Below are 16919 nucleotides of genomic sequence, written 5' to 3'. Positions count from 1 at the left end.
CCATTACTGTAAAAAGACAGAGAAGGGTTTGCTTGGAAAAGGGAACTCACCTAGTAGGTTACCGGGATGGGGAGGGAAAAGGAGGGGTTCCTTTAGGGCTAGTTGGGGCTTACACGTTGACATGGGTAGGAGGAGGGATATACGGGAAGGATATATGACCACCACGATAACACTGGGAAATGAGAGGACACTGAACTGTGTACATAAGAGACAGACAATAAAACCAACCAATGTGTCCACAATACCACACTGCCATTAATACCAAACACTAGGCTACTAGGCTATACAGATAAACACATAAACACCTGAGATGATCAGACAGGAATCAATGAATAGAGGTATACTCTAGACCAGGGATAGACTGAGCTGAGGCTAATCTTGTACAGGCACCAGCAATACAAAATACCTGCAGTCCTTACAGAAACAGCAGAAGACAGACACAGAGTAATCCCTCACAGACATGCCAACACTATGGGAGAGAGATCCAATAGATCTACTACCTCAGGACCATAGTACTGGGGTACACCTGACTCAACTGGCACAACAAAATACATACATGCATTGCTCCACATCCTACATTGGTGAGTAGCGACTAGGGTCTTAAAAGCTTTCAAGCAGCCATCCAGGATGCAGCTAATGGTCTCCTAGTGTCGAAAGTGAAGAAGAATGCACACACAAAAAAAACAAGAGCACTTAGAAGCAATCAACCCTAGGACACGATGGCCCTCGAGACCAAAAGAACTGGATGGTGCCGGCTACCAATGCCAACCACTCAGGAAAGGATCAAATCTGGAGATCCTGGATAGAGTGGGAGGGAAAATGTGGAACAAAATCCAAAAACTCAATAATGACCAGAATTACTGGTCAGATGAAGTCTGGTGAGACTATCAACACTATGGCCCTGAAATACATTCGGCCCCTGGAATAAAACTCACCCCCAGGGGCAGGCTCTCAGCACAATAGTTAACAAGATGTACACGCAGACCACTCAACCCACGATGCTACACCCACACACTCAATGGTAATACATCCCTTAGAGCAATAGACCATGGGACACTAGAGGACCAACATTCAAACTGAGGAAATGCAGGACAAACAGGAGTGCATAATTATGAGGGGCACGGGGTCGGGGGGAATGTTGCAGGGTAGAGAGGGGAGGAGACTGTGTTAGGGCCAGACATGGCAAATGAGGAATGAAACTAAATGTACGCGTGGCTTTGAATGTAAAACAAGCTCTTAAAAAAAAAAAAGGTTGGTGGTTCAAACTGCTGCTCAAAGGAAGAAAGATGAGGAAGTCTGCTTCTGTAAAGATTTACAGCCTTAGAAACCCAATGAGGGTCTCTATAAGTCAGAATCTACTCAATGGCAATGAGTTTGGTTTTGGTTTTTAAGTATGCCTGTGATTATAATCTTATTCAGTAACTGGTTCTTTTTGTTAAGTTAACTAGGCAGGTTTAGTGTAGGGTGTATCTTGAGCAATATCTTTTGATATATACCAAGAGATTAAACAACCAAGCAAACAGAGAGAGAGAGAAAAAGAAAGAGGAAGGAGTAATGCCAGGCCACAAGGAGATCGCCAAAGGAACCAGTTTTTTCACCTCTCTGAGCCTCAGTTTCTGTTTGTTAAAGCCAAACGTATAGTATTCCTATTATAGCAGCACTAGATAACTAAAACAATATGAAATGGAAAGGGTTAGATTATGTCTTCATACATAACCTCTTCAGAACATTAGTAGGTGGAGGAATAGGACAGAAAATCCACACATATTCCAGACCACTTAAATCAGTGCTAAATGTTTACTGCACATAAGTGGAGCCCACTCCCTCCTACCTCAAAGCAACTCATTGATTCTCTCTGCCTCCTCACAACCAACAACAGTTCCCATACAAAAGGGAAATCAAAAAGGACTGGCACAAGAAGTTTTCAGATTGTCTCAACCTCTAGAATAGAGGTTTTGTTTTGTCAAGAGGCCATTCACAGGTCCTACTTTCAACAATGCAGAGGAATTCAGGTAGACAGACGAGCCTGGTTTTGCCTTGTCTGTCCAAGCATTCTCCAAAACTAGTTTGTAATCTACCATGAACTTCTTTCAAATGATCACTGAACAGTTATTAATAATCTGTGAATCTAAGACAAGTCACAGCAATACCCAAAGAAATACACTAATAAATTTGACTAAAAAATCTGTCAAAACTGTAACAGAGCACATACCTAAATACTCTCTCAATTTTATGTCTTCAATAAATTATTAACAAGCCACAGAAACGAAAAAGTACTTGAAAACATTCAATTTAACTCAACATAATTGCTAAGAGATACTTATCCAAACCAACAATCTAGTTTGCATAAACTGTTAAAGACACTGTATGTTCCTGCTTAACTGCAATGTAATCGTAAACCGTATCAAAAACAAAATCCTTCTTTCATATCTAATGCTAGTTTAATCTTAAAGAGGACTTCACAGCAGTTAGTCTCTTGAGGAAATACATAATTAAGTAGTTTTTTAGCATATTTAATTATACCCCAAACTCTTCTCTGTCCCCTTCTTTCCCCAATTATGTACCATTTGCCCAAGAGACCTAAGCAACTCAGTTAATTATGTAAATAAGGCAAATGCTATTCCCAAGAAAGGCACTGTATTTGTAGGAAGAAAAAAAACTACATGTTTTAGTGGCTTTAAGAATCTTCACCCACCTCCCCCCAAAAAAAAGACAAAATATAGGAAAACCCTATATCTGAGGCAAAAAGCATGAAATTCAATGACAAGATGGTGAATTATTAAAATGGGATACTCATTTTGCTTCTTAAATATGATATGAATAAAAATAAAATAATTTTAAGTTACAACAGTAACAAAAATTTAGTGTTAAACGTCAAATGATTTATGGGAAGAATCAATCTGGAAATTATTAAAGTCGACTCTCAAGGAAAAGGCTTTATTATCAAGGGGTTGACATGATCTTAACTCTAGAGGCAGCCATGGTGCTGTTATAACTACTACAATCCCATTATTATGCAATCACAAAATGCTAATTTGATCATTTTGAGGTGTTATTTGAATAGTCATTTTAATTTCTAGGTTACAAAAAGGCTTGACTCGAGTATAATTCACTATTAATCACTGAGATGTCATTGACTATCATATTGATGTATTTCACAAAGATAAAGAAAGACTAATTTAATATGTACAGTACAATATCCTTCAAATATTAGCCACTTTCATTATATATCTGCCAAATGCATCAATATTAAATAATAGATGAGAACAAGGGTTTAATTGTATTTTAGCAATTGTAATATGTAGGATAATAATAAAATAGTATCCCATCAAAAGATAAGATTTATCGATATGTAAATCTTTCTTACTCAATGTGTAATAATGACTGCTCCATCCTCACATCCTTTGCTGATTACAAATACTGTATACTTGATATGACAAAAGAATTAACTGTCTAAAATGAAACACACATCTAGCAAAAATAATTCCTTTGTGACTGAGAAAATGACTTCTCTAATTTTTTTAAATTTCTTCCTGGTACAGAAGGAGATACATACCAAGCAGGTTCACAACCTTCTGGACAAATCCAGATCTAAGTAATTTATAATAGAGTCCAGTGCCATAGTGAGAATTCTAGAATATAATATTCAAAAACATGTGTGCTATTGTTTTTGGCATCAAAGCATTATCACATATTAATTATTCCTGCAATTATATTTCCAAATAGTCAGATGGTTTCAGGCAATGGAAGTAAGTACATTCCAGCCATGTAATATAATCCAAAAATTGACCTCTCACAACTGTAGTATTTGAATAAAATCCTATACAGTCTAACTCAACACCCCCAACACATACACACAGGCTGACAATCCTACCCACAGATGGAACCTTCCCTCTCTTGCTACATTCCACAAGAAGAAACAGGCAGGACAAAAAGGAGCAGCTTTGTATCAATATCAATACAATCTGTAATTTACTAAAAATACTTCTAGACTTTTTTGGAGGAATTCTGAGCCTACTAGGATCTTTATGCTATTGATGCATTTTGTTTCTAGTTCTTACCTTCCATCCCCACAAACATCAATAACCTCATGTGATAATGGCCATACATGCTTACTTAAACTTATGGAAATATGCTGAATTGTATGAGGTAAGAGTGTTTCAAAGAGAAAACATTTCCTTGCCCAAATATGACAATTAACAGAATAGGCACATGAATAAGAAAAATACAAACATAAGCAAAGAGTTGTGTGTTTATAAATGCAATGGTATTAAAATAAGACAAACTGGACATAACTCCTCCAGGCAACAAGCTATCACTCAGCACCCCCACACCAATCCCAGACAGCAAACATAAAGGCAATAAATATGAAAACCAACTACTACTGTCTCCTGAAAGAGGTCCCGCTCAGCTCAGCACAGAATGACAGGTAACAGGGGAAGGGGGTCATCTGCACATGGAATTATGCTCCCCCTGAAATACTGGCCATTTTTCTAAATGGAAAATAAAGACATTTTAATTTTACATCGAATTTTAAGAACAAAGAGGCAAAAAAAAAAAAAAAAAATCATACTGCATAGCAAGTATCAAACAAGATTCCATATAATGAAATGCAAAAGCAATGGCCTAAAATTCTGAAATCAAATTCAAATCTCAACTGTTTGTACAGTTATAATAAACAATCAGACATGATCATACAGACTACTTCCCAAAGCCACCTTCAAGACTTTCGACCACAATTAACCCTTGATGAATCACAACCCACCCAACCAAAACTATCAGTACATTTAGGACATAAAACAGAAGGGAAACAATCAGGATTTTGTTTTTGTTTTAATCCTCCCAGATAAATTCCTGTGGAAACAACACAGAATTGATATTCATACCCTTTTACATCTATCGTCTTAGAAAATATGAGTGACATTCTACATCATTACACTTTTGAAACTCTTAAATCTGATATAATAATAATACCACCAACAATAACTGCACCTCAATTGAGGTTCTGCTTAAGGGGCAAGGTTTCATTTTTCACTTACCTTGCCGTCAAATTTGGAATACTCGTTAAAAGGGTTATTCAACTGCAGAGGGCACTGCTCCAGGCGTACAGATAGTATCGACTGCTTTCCAGAACTTGGAGGCTTTTCTTTGAGGGACTTTTTTTCAAACAGTGACTTTAACTCCTGGGCTGTGATTCAAAAGGAAGATAAAAAAAAAAAAGGAAGATTAAAAAAAAACCAACATCTTTGTGATTATAGACAAGAGAGACAGTAGGCCCACATTTCCTAAAAAGTACCTCCTTGGAACCTCAGGGAGGGAATGAGCATGGATATGTTCTGGTCTGATAAGCACAGAAAGCCTCACATACACTTCAATTTTGTGCACTGAAAAGGCAGAGCATCGAAAAACATGTAGGCCTTCATGGGAGAATAGAAGGGCTGCTTATGCACAGGGAGACAGCTCAGGGGGCAGGAGTGCATGGAAGGAAGGACACAAGGAAGAGGTAACTATGGGGAGGAAGTGGGAGGCGAACTGTTGCACTGTGGGAAATTGTAGTCAATGTCATGAGACAAAGTGTATGTGAACTGCTGTATGGAAAGTGAATTTGCTCTGTAAACTTTCACGCAAATCACAATTAAAAAAAGAAAAAGAAAAACATGCAGGCCAGCATTGTCAAGTTAGAAAGAGTAGAGCTTAAAGAGTGGTCCCTAGATAGTGCAAACTGTTAACACGCTCAGTTGCTAACTGGAAGATTGGAGATTCTAGTCTACCAGGCACCTTGGAAGAAAGGTCTGGCAATCTAATTCCTAAAAATCAGCCACTGAAAATCCTAGGGAAGACAATTCTATTCTGACACATATTGGGTTCCTACGAGGCAGAATCAAGTCAACTGCAGCTGGAGTGTTTGGGGCAAAGGCAGGCAGAGGGTGGGAATGGGGAAACAACAGAGCAGCCATACTCTAACAATGGCAGTCATAGCTAGAAGGCCTGACCTTTGACTCGGCTCTGCCAATGACAGTGAACTGGGTAATTTACTAAAGCTCTCTGCGCTTGTCGAACTAGACAATCTTAAAAATCTCTCCTGGACCTAATACGTGATTTTGGAATTCCAGCTCTTTAAGGTCAGGGTCCACCTCCTAATCCTCTCACACTCTCCAGTGGTATCTACAAAATCTGGATGACAAAGATGATGAGGAAAGGTAAAAGACAGTCACTAACATTTATAGAGCAAGCCAATGTAAACACATTGTGCTAGGACTGTACAGGCCTTATCACCTTTAATCTTCACAACTTCATGAAATAAATTACTAGCATTATCTCACTTTTACCAGTGTGGAAACTCAAGCTTAAAATATTTTGATTTGCCTGAGGCTGCACAGCTATTTAGTAGCAAAGCTAGGACTTGCACCCAGCCAAGGCTCTTAGTCCTTAAGCACTAATGAACAAAGCAGAACCTCAATAAATTTTTGTTGCATGAATGAATAAAAATGAAGGAATTGAAATAAATTATTAAATCAGAATCTTCAGGTTATATTCATTAGTGAATCAAGACAAGTTAGTGTCTTATCTTCTCAAAGATCATTTAATTCTCGAAATCAATTTGAGTATTGATTAAGCTGGCAGATGATAAGTACATGTGAGTTCATTATATTTTTCATTTCTATGAATATTAGAAAATTTCTATACTTAAAACTTTTGAAATGAATCAGTCTGAGATCTTAAAATCTATAATGAAAAGGTTCAACTTCCCTTCCTGAATATAGCCAAACTGAGAGAAAACAAAACTGAAACAACCACTCAGAACTTGAAAAATAAAATAAAATTACCTTTCCAACAGATTGGTGACAGAAATTTATCAAATGAGTCCCTGTACATTTGTGACAAATCAGGAGAAAATGATCAATTCTCTTTAAAAATGTGATATTTAACGATTCCAGATTCTGAATTTATAAGCACACAAAACCAACAGATTCTAAATGCTCTTCTGAAAAAGTTTTAGATTACAATTTAAAAAACCAAACTTGCTGCTGCTGAGTCACTAACACCTCATGGCAACCCCATGTTAATAGAACTGGTCCACTGGGTTTTCTTGGTAGAATCTTTGCAGAAGCAGATGGCAGGCCTTTTTTCCATGGAATTGCAGGGTGGATTCAGAACCACTAACCTTGAGATTAGTGGCCAAGCACAAACCACTTGTGCCACCCAACAACCTCAATTCGATTAGAGTGATATTTTATATAGTAGAAGAATTGTCCTACCTGTAACCTATTAACAATTTTGTTACTGCACCTGGAAAAAGAATGATCTTTTGTTAAATAAGGTTTGTGAGATGAGGATTAAAAATTGACCACTGGATTTAGCAACAAGGGGATCACTGATGACTTTGATGAAAGATGCTGTGGTGTAGTGGTAAGGTCCGAATGACTGATTGTAGTAGGTTTGAGTGAATGAGGGGAGAGTAATTTGACACCAAGAATATAGGCAGGACCTTTTGAGGAGCAGAAAAAGAGGGTAGGTAGCAGTGGATAATTGGAAGGGAATATGGGATTAAGAGGGGATGTTTTAAAAATGAGCAGTGTCTTGGTATCTTTGTGTGCTGATGTGACTAATCTGGTAAAGAGGGAAAAACTGAAAATGGACAAGAAGGAACTAGTGATACAATGTTTAAACACTTGGATGCTAACTAAAAGGTTGGCAGTTTGACCCCACCGGTCATTCTGTGGAAGAATGATGTGGCAGTCTGCTTCTGTAAAGATGTACAGCCTTTGAAATCCTATGGGGACAGTTCTACTCTGTCCTATGGGGTTGCTGTGAATTGGAATCACCTCAACAGCAGTGGGTTTGGGGTACAGATCAGGAATTATGCTAGGTGTTCTCTAACCTTGTCCTCACAATGATCCTAAGAGAAAGGTTACTACTAGCTCTACCTGAAAGATGAAGAAATTAAGGTTGTACAGGTAAGTAAGATATTACACAACTGTTATCAGGAGGATAAGGTATGGCATGATAACATATGAACCTTCCATTCTTTAATTCAGACTTAGACCTCTCTCCTCAAATCTCTAACATCTCCTCCCTTCTTCCACACTTTCAGCCAATGACCTTGCTTCCTAGGTCATGGAGAAATACGAGCAACCAAAAGAGAACTTTTGTGTGATCTCAACTGCGATATCCATCTGCTTTCCCTCTCACTACCATGGATTAGCTGCCTGTGACCCTCTCTACGGCCAACCTCTCCATTTATGCATTAGATCCCGTCATCCCCTGCTGCCAACTCAAGACATCACTCAACCAATTCTCTCCCATCTCTCTTTTATTTTCAATTTTTCCCTCTTTACCGGATTAGTCATATTAGCACACAAAGATGCCAAGATACTACTCATTTTTCAAACATCCTCTCTTAATCTCATATTCCCTTCCAATTACCCACTGCTACCTACCCTCTTTTTCTGCTCCTCAAAAGATCCTGCCTATATTCTTGCTGTCAAATTAATCTCCTCTCATTCACCCAAACCCACACCAGTCAGACATTCAGACCTTACCACTACACCACAGCAGCTTTTATCAAAGTCATCAATGATTCCCTTGTTGCTAAATCCAATGCTCAATTTTTAATCTTCATCTCACAAAACCTCTTAGAAGCATTTGTTATGGTTCAACACTCCCTCCTTCTTTTAAACACTTCTTTTACTTGGTTTCTAGACTCCATCTGGTTCTCATTCTCTTTCTTGGGCTTTCTCAGTTCCCTTGCTGGTTCTTCCTCATTTTCCCAACTTCAAAACACTGACAGGGCTCCCCAGGGTTGAGTGCTTGACCCTCTTTTTCTCTATGTACAGTCACTTCTTTCACGACCTCCGAATGCCTTAGCTTTTCAAATACCATCTATCAGCAGCAAAACTGAATGGTAGTGATGTAAATAAGAACAGTGGCTACGTCTGGGGAGCAGACTGACTAGAAAGGGGCACAAGGGAACTTTCTAGGATGATGGAAATGCTCTATACTTTGACTGAGATGCTCATTACACAGGTGTATATGTTTGTCAAAAGTCACTGAACGATAGATACATTTAATAACTTCACTATATGTAACACATACCTAAAAATAAAAAGTAGTAAATAAATCTTTATGGAAGCAGACTGTCTCATCTTTATCCCGTGGAGGAGCTGGTGAATTCAAACCACCGACTTTTTGGTTAGAAGCCAAATGCTTTTAACCACTACATCACCAAAGCTCCTTCTCTAGCCCAGCATACTCTCTTAAATTACAGAGTCACATATCTTTCTATTTGACATCTGACTTGGATATCCAGTAGGTATTACAAATTTTCTATGTCTATAACCAAACTCTTCTTGATCTTCCCACAAACCTACCCGTCCCATAATCTCCTCCTTCTCAGTTAATGACAACTCCATTCTATTGGGCCAAAAATTTGGGAGTCCCTGGCTCTTCTCTTTAATCACACTCTACATTCTATCTATCAACAGAGCTTTCAAAAGAGACCCAGAGCCATCTCTACAGCTATCAAGGCTGGATTATCACCATTACTTTTGAAAAAGTCTTCCTATTTCTGCCACTGCCTCCCTCCCCCTCCCCCAACCTCTGTCTCTTCCCAACACAACAGCCAATATGAGTCTTTTAAAACCTAAGTTACAAACTTAAAAATAAGAAAAATTGATAAATTTCACCATACAAAAGTAAAAATCAAAACATAAAATCAAAAACAGATAAGTAAAAAGGCAGAAGAAGAAAGACCAATATTCCTTATAAATAAAGATATAATATATCCAAAGATATAAAAGTAGAGAAGACACCCTATAGAAAAAAAGGACAAGGAATACAAAACTTCCACAGGAAAAGAAATTCAAATGGCTCTTAAACAAATTGGAAGATGCTCAACCACATTCTTAATGGGAGATATGAAAATCATACTAATATACTATTCTTCATCTATTGTTGTTGTTGTTGTTATGTGCCGCAGAGTTGGACCAGACTCATAGCGACCCCTCCTTGGGTTTCCGAGGCAGTATCACTACGGAAGTAGATTGCCCCATCTTCCTTCCAAGGGGGGAGCTCTGGTAGCATAGTGCCTAAGGCACTTGACTGCTAACAAGAAGGCTGGCGGTTCTTCATCTATTAGATTGGCAAAAATCTAAAAGTAAGAGGCTATGAAGAAATAGACACTCTATACATTTCAAATATGAGTCTTGGTGTACTATATACTACACTATGCATCTATATGGGGAAGCTCTGGTAGTGTAGTGCCTAAGGCACTTGACTGCTAACCAGAGGGCTGGTGCTTCAAACCCATCAATCTACTTCCGTAGTGATAACGCCTCGGCAACCCAAGGAGGGGTCACTATGAGTCGGGTCCGACTCGATGGCACATAACAACATGCATGTATATACTATACTATATATATAGTATATCTATATCTATACATATATATATATTATACTATACAGTATACATTGTTGTTGTTGTTGTTTGCCGTCAAGTCAGCCCCGACTCATAGCGACCCCTCCTTGGGTTTCTGAGGCAGTGTCACTACGGAAGTAGGATTGCCCAACCTTCCTTCCGAGGAGTGGCTGGTGAGTTTGAACCGCCAGCCTTCTGGTAAGCAGTCAAGTGCCTTAGCCACTATGCTACCAGAGCTCCTATACAGTATACATATATAGTATATAGGAAGGTTGGGCAATCTACTTCCATAGGGATACTGCCTCGGCAACCTCAGGAGGGGTCACTATGAGTCGGGTCCGACTCAACGGCACATAACATAATACATATATATACTATACATACAGTATACATATACTATATATAGTATACATATATATCTATACATATATATACTATACGATACATACAGTATATAGTGTGTGTGTGTGTGTGTGTGTGTATATATATATGCATAGTGCAGTATATAATACATTAAGACTCATATTTGACTAATACTAGATAGCAACTGTACTTAACTGCTCCCAACTTACATACAAATTTGACTTAGAAGTAGATTTAGGAGCAGAAGTTTTTTCAGGGACTCTGTGGCGGAATGCCTAAGGCATTTGACTGCCAACCAGAAGGCTAGTGGTTCAAGCCACTCCTTGGAAGAAGACTGGGCAATCTACTCCCGTAAAGATACAGCCTCAGATATCCAAGGAGAGGTCACCATGAATCGGAATCAACTCAACAGCAATGAGTTTAGTTTGGTTATTTATGTAGTATGTTCTAGGAGCTCTGGTAGCATAGTGCCTAAGGCACCTGACAGCTAACCAGGAGGCTGGTGGTTCAAACCCACCAGCCACTCCTCGGAAAGAAGGTTGGGCAATCTACTTCCGTAGTGATACCGCCTCAGAAAGCCAAGGAGGGGGTCTCTATGAGTCGGGTCTGACTCAATGGCACATAACAACAACACACATATTTCCATGCACAAAAATCATTAAAGAAATATTTGCAGATACACTAACACATCTTTAACAAAATAATAATAATGTTTTGATGTGTGTCACAGAGCAGTGCCCATCTGTTACTACAGACCACTGTATGTACCTTGAATTGAGGGTTGGGTCCATGGATATATATGCCGTATGTACATGTTGCCCTGATGTTATGTAGTACATGACTATGATCTGAAATTTGAATTAGAATAATCAACATTAACTCATAATGTATATGTTCTTTAATAAAAAAATTAATTAAAAAAAAAAGCAAGAAACCATTTCCATTGAAAAGACATAGATGTTTATAAAACAACCCAGTGAGCACCCCCAGCACTCCGATTGTGGTCTCTTCACATCATTTACCACTAAAACCTTGGAAAATGGCTGATTCCATATACGAAGCAGGATATGTATAACATGAGCCTGGAACATCCTGTCACATAAGTAAGGAAGGTATGAAAGATTACTGAACTTGTGTCAAAAGAACTTAGAAGCCATTATGAAGGCACTCACTATACAAAGTAGGTAAAATTTTGGCATTTAAAACAAAAAATTTCAATCAATTGAAAAATGTCAAACATATTTTAAAACTCTATGAGTTCACAAGGATACAAAGGAAAAAATAGTAACATTATTTTGTGTTATCTACATAGGATGCTGTAACTCATTGGTCATCTACATAGAATGCTATCACTCTGAAAACTATTAACAAGGGAAAGAATCAAGCATTTGCCCTGTCTTTCTTATAAGAACTGAATCTAAAGATAAACAAGTAATAGATGAAGGGAAGTTCTTCTTTATCTGAAAACCAGTTAACAAATGAAGATGGACTAATAAAATCAGAGTATCTTTATTTTTGCAATCCCCACTGAAACACATCTGGGTAGGACAAAAGGTTAAGCACTCGACCACCAGCTGGAAGGCTAGCAGTTCACACCCATCCAGAGGTCCCTCTATAGGCAGGCCTGGGCTCTGCTCCCAAAGCTCACAGCCTTGAAAAACCTATAGAGCAGTTCTACACGGCACACAAGCATCACCATGAGTCAGAACTGACTCAACGGTAGCGACAACAGCAATGCACATCAATGGTCGCTAAAACCAGTAGGTGAAAAGCTGGAAGGTAACTTTATAATGAATAGATCAGATTGACAACCTCTGATTCCATCATCAATTTTAATATCACAAAAAGAGAAACAAGACACTTCATGTTTCCTGATACAGTACAATAAGAAGTACAATAAAAACTGTAATGGAATGGCTTTTACCATGTACAAACTCACCATGTATAAAATGATTGTAACTAAAATCAAACCCCAATCTGAGCAAGTACTTAGATCTAAGTATCAGCTTACAGTAAATGCATGGAGACACAGAAACACATTAAAATGAGACCATGAAGATACAATTAGCAAAATCCAGAATGTGGGAAATATAAGAGAACAAATGATTCAGTTTCTTCGACTAATTGCAAGGAAAAAGAAAGTGAAAGGGAACCTATAGATTAAAAAGGAAACGAGACATCAATCAAAGTAATGTTTGTACCTTAGAGCCAGACTTGAATAAACCAATCAGGAAAAAAAAAAGAATTTGAGACAACAGGAAGTAATTTTTGTTAATTTTTTGGAGCATAATGGTATTGAGGTTTTGTTTGAAAGAAAAAGAACAACACATAAGTATTTTGGGATGAAATCATACGGAATCTGGGATTTGCTTAAAAATAATTGGGGGAGGTGGTAGGTGAATGTATAAATAAAGTAAGACTGGCCGTATATTGATGATTATTGAATCTAGATGATGGCTATGTGTGAGCTAATTATACCATTCTTTCTACTTACGTATAAATTTCAAATTTTCTGTAAAAAAAAGTTATTTTAAAGAAAATTTAATCTGGGGGGGGGAGTAAGTCATACATCACATACTCTGGTCTAATCACCTCATCCAGGGCAAAACTCAAATTCTATACGAGACCCTCCATGACTGAGTCTCCCACTTTCTTTCAGCCCACTTTCCCCCTTACTACTTCATCCTTGCTATTCCTTCTGCTTCAGAACCTTTGCCCTTACTGTTCCCTAATCCTAAACACTCATCCTGCATGCCCATCAACAGAAGAATGGATAACCAAACTATGGTGCATACACACAGTGGAATATTATACAACACTAAAGACTAATGCAGAATCTGCAAAACATCGCATAACATGGATGATCTTGGAGGACATTATGCTGAGTGAAATAAGTCAGTCACAGAAAGACAAATATTGTATTGGTTCACTATTGTAAAAAGTTAAGGAAAGGCTTATATATGGAAGGAAATTTTATTTGCTGATTACCAGAGGTGGTTGAGGAGGGTAGGGAACACTGCAAAAAAAATAAACAAAAATGAAAAAATACTTTGTCTATTTTTGCTTATAAAGTATACACAAAAAAGGTCATATAAAACATGATTAGAATATTATTTAAAATATATATACCCACAGATATAAAAAGTACCTATAATCCATACATCAAAATGTTAAAATAGCAATTACCTCTGGAATTACTGATAGCTTATTTTCACTTCTATACTTTTTCAGATTTTCTACAATAATTTGTTTTTTTAAATACAGACTTTCTGGCAACCTCCCTAAATGCTGGCCATAGCTCACAGAGAGGAGCTCAAAGCACGAGAAGTAGTTCCTCCTGGCCTATGGGAGCCTGAGAGAGTGGAGTATAGGGGAAAGATCACAGGCTTTGGGGTCAGACTGGCCAGACTTGGCTTTGCCATCTACTACTCAGGAGTAAGTAACTTGGGAAACCTACTTAACCTCTGAGCCCCTTTTCTCAACTGTAATATAAGGATATTAGCAACTAATCTGCTGAACTTGTATGAAGTTTTATTTATACACCAGTGGTCCTCAGAGCTAGCCACTCATCAGAATCACCCAGGGTGCTTTTGAAAAATATGTATTTCTAGACCTCATTTCATATGTACCAAATCAGAAATTCCACATCATTAGAACATGTACCTTTGGGTGTATTTCTGATTGTGTACAAAAATAAACTGTATTTTAAGAAACCAGTAACAGTAATTACATTAAAATTAAAAAAAAAAAAGCTTCAGGAATATTCATTAATAATTTATATAAACTACATTATCATTTTGAATCATTTAATTTCTTGTGTAGAAAGTCTTGTGTTCCAATTAGACAGCAAACTTCTTGAGGACAAGAATTATACATTCATCTAATCACCTAGCATGGAATTATATACACAGGAGTTATGGAATAAATTTGCTTAATAAATTAATGAGTAAGGTTAATAACTAATTATGTAAAGAATAAAATACCAACCTCATTCTATAACAATGAACTTAAAAATATTGGGACCTTGATATGACATTATTCTTGACAGAGCAGACTTGCAATGAAATCATCTTCATATGAATCCATGCAGTTTTAATTATAAAAATACTATAAAAATGTTATTCTACAATAAGGTATTTCATTTATCATGGAATCTCATGACATACAGATCAGTAAGTCCATAAGGAACTTCAGGGTATGGACCAAATAGCCTCTATGATCCCTTCCAACTCCTCCATGAGGAAGTTGTACTTGCACTGTGCCTTAAAGGGCAGACTGAATTTAAGACAGAATAACTGGAAAAGAAGAACATTCCAGCATGGTGACCAGCATGGTGAGATTGGGGAACGCAAAAACGCTGAAATGTACACAAACGATAGGGACAACAGAGGCAAATACTATTACGTGCACCACACTGCAGTATCACTAGCACCAAATACCAGGCTATGGATTAATGCATAGACGGGTGAGAAGAGCAGGCAGGGGTCGGAGAACAGGAATACACCCTAGACCAAGGATAGACTTGGCTGACGATAACTTTACATATGCACTTGTCCTACAAAACTAGCCACATACATTACAGAAGCAACAGAATACAGGGTAGGAATGACTTTGCAGAGACAACCAAGCATCTTGTGAGACCCAATCCCTGTGCCTGCAGGCCACCATCTCAGGGAACATCATGCTCAACTGGCACATATACTTCGTAAAAATTTTATTCTACAACCTACTTCAGTGAGTAGTGACTAGGGTCTTAAAAGCTTTCAAGTGGCCATCTAAGATGCAACTATGGTCTCCTCTCATCTGGAGCAGAGAAGAGTGAAGAAAATCAAACTCATCTGGAAACAATTCCAAAGATAAAATGGACCATGAAGACCTCAGCCTCCATGACCCCAAGACCAAAAGAACTAGATGGTGCCCAGCTATGAATGCCAACCACTCAGGAAGGGATCAAATCTGGAGATCCCGGATAGAGTGGAAGGAAAAATGTAGAACAAAATTCAAAAACACAAAAATGACCAGAATTACTGGTCAGAAAGAGACTGGTAGAACCCCTAAGACCATGGCCCCGGGTTACCCTTCAGACTTAGAAATGGACTCACAAGGATTGGTTCTCAGCCCAACAGTAAAAAGACCTACATATAGAACACCTACCCCAAGTCAAGGCACCCACCTACTCTAGGGAGATGCACCCCTTGGATCAATCAGCCATGAGACACCAGAGGGGTAGCACTCACATAGAGGGAAAGCCGGACAGACAAGAACGATAGATAACAAGGGCACTGGGAGGGGGTGGTCATAGGGAAGAGAGGGAAAAGAGTTGTTTATGGTTGGGGATGGTAATCAGGGCAGTGAAATCAAATGTGCATGAACTGTTGAATGTAAAACAAGTTTGCTATGTAAATGTGCACCCAAAGCACAATAAAAAAGAAGGAAGAACATTCCGGGGCAGGCTGTCATACTCATAATGATAATTCTTCTAGTGAGGAATGAAATAAAACAAAGATAAGAAAAAGAGCTAAGAGGATTTTGTTGTGGTTGTTGTTATTTCTGTTACTGCCATCAAGTCAGCCCTGACTCAGGGAGATCCCATGCACAACAGAATGCAACACTACCTGCTCCTGTGCTACGTAGGGGATTTTAGAAAAACAAACAAAGTAGAAAAAGAAGGTGAGAATGAATAAATGAATACTATCCAAAATTCCTTATTAAGATCAAAAGGATTTGGCCATGCCATTTCTTACCAAAAGAGTGTTTGAGAGATGTGTGAAAACAGAATGGCTGCTCAGTTTGCCAGGCAGATGCTTAATGGACTCCTGACTCCACTGTAATGTGCTTCAGGATACCCTAATGACAAGCTCTGGTTTACTGAAGGAGCTCAGCCTAAAATGGAATTCAAAGGCATTCTTTCCTGCATTGATGAGGTTCACCCTAACCATCAGGAATGATCATCAGGCAGACTACTGGTCTGATTAAAATCAGAGCCAACATTTCAAAGCATGGATAAGCATGATAGGATACTTCTCTAGAAATAAGATCACAGGGTCAATTAATGAAGTGTATGAGAGAAAGTGAAGACAGGGAAAGAAACTGAGGGAGGGAGAAGTATACAGATAAAATGGACAGTACACGTGAAAGT

General features: G+C 38.2%; 1 protein-coding gene across 1 annotated transcript in view; it reads right to left on the bottom strand.

The window, feature by feature from the left end:
• MAPKAP1 (MAPK associated protein 1) overlaps positions 1–16919 on the bottom strand; it is a 256579-nt gene that overhangs the window by 235713 nt on the left and 3947 nt on the right. The window contains exon 3 of the mRNA XM_042783048.1: positions 5040–5188. Within this exon, the coding sequence (XP_042638982.1) occupies positions 5040–5188 (149 nt within the window). The remainder of the gene's footprint in view (positions 1–5039; positions 5189–16919) is intronic.

Source organism: Orycteropus afer, unplaced genomic scaffold, assembly GCF_000298275.1.
Source record: "Orycteropus afer afer isolate SDZICR_OR568_19922 unplaced genomic scaffold, OryAfe1.0 scaffold00611, whole genome shotgun sequence".
Lineage (NCBI taxonomy): Eukaryota > Metazoa > Chordata > Mammalia > Tubulidentata > Orycteropodidae > Orycteropus > Orycteropus afer.
The sequence above is the reverse complement of the archived record's forward strand: the minus strand, read 5'-3'. Positions and strand labels throughout refer to the sequence as shown.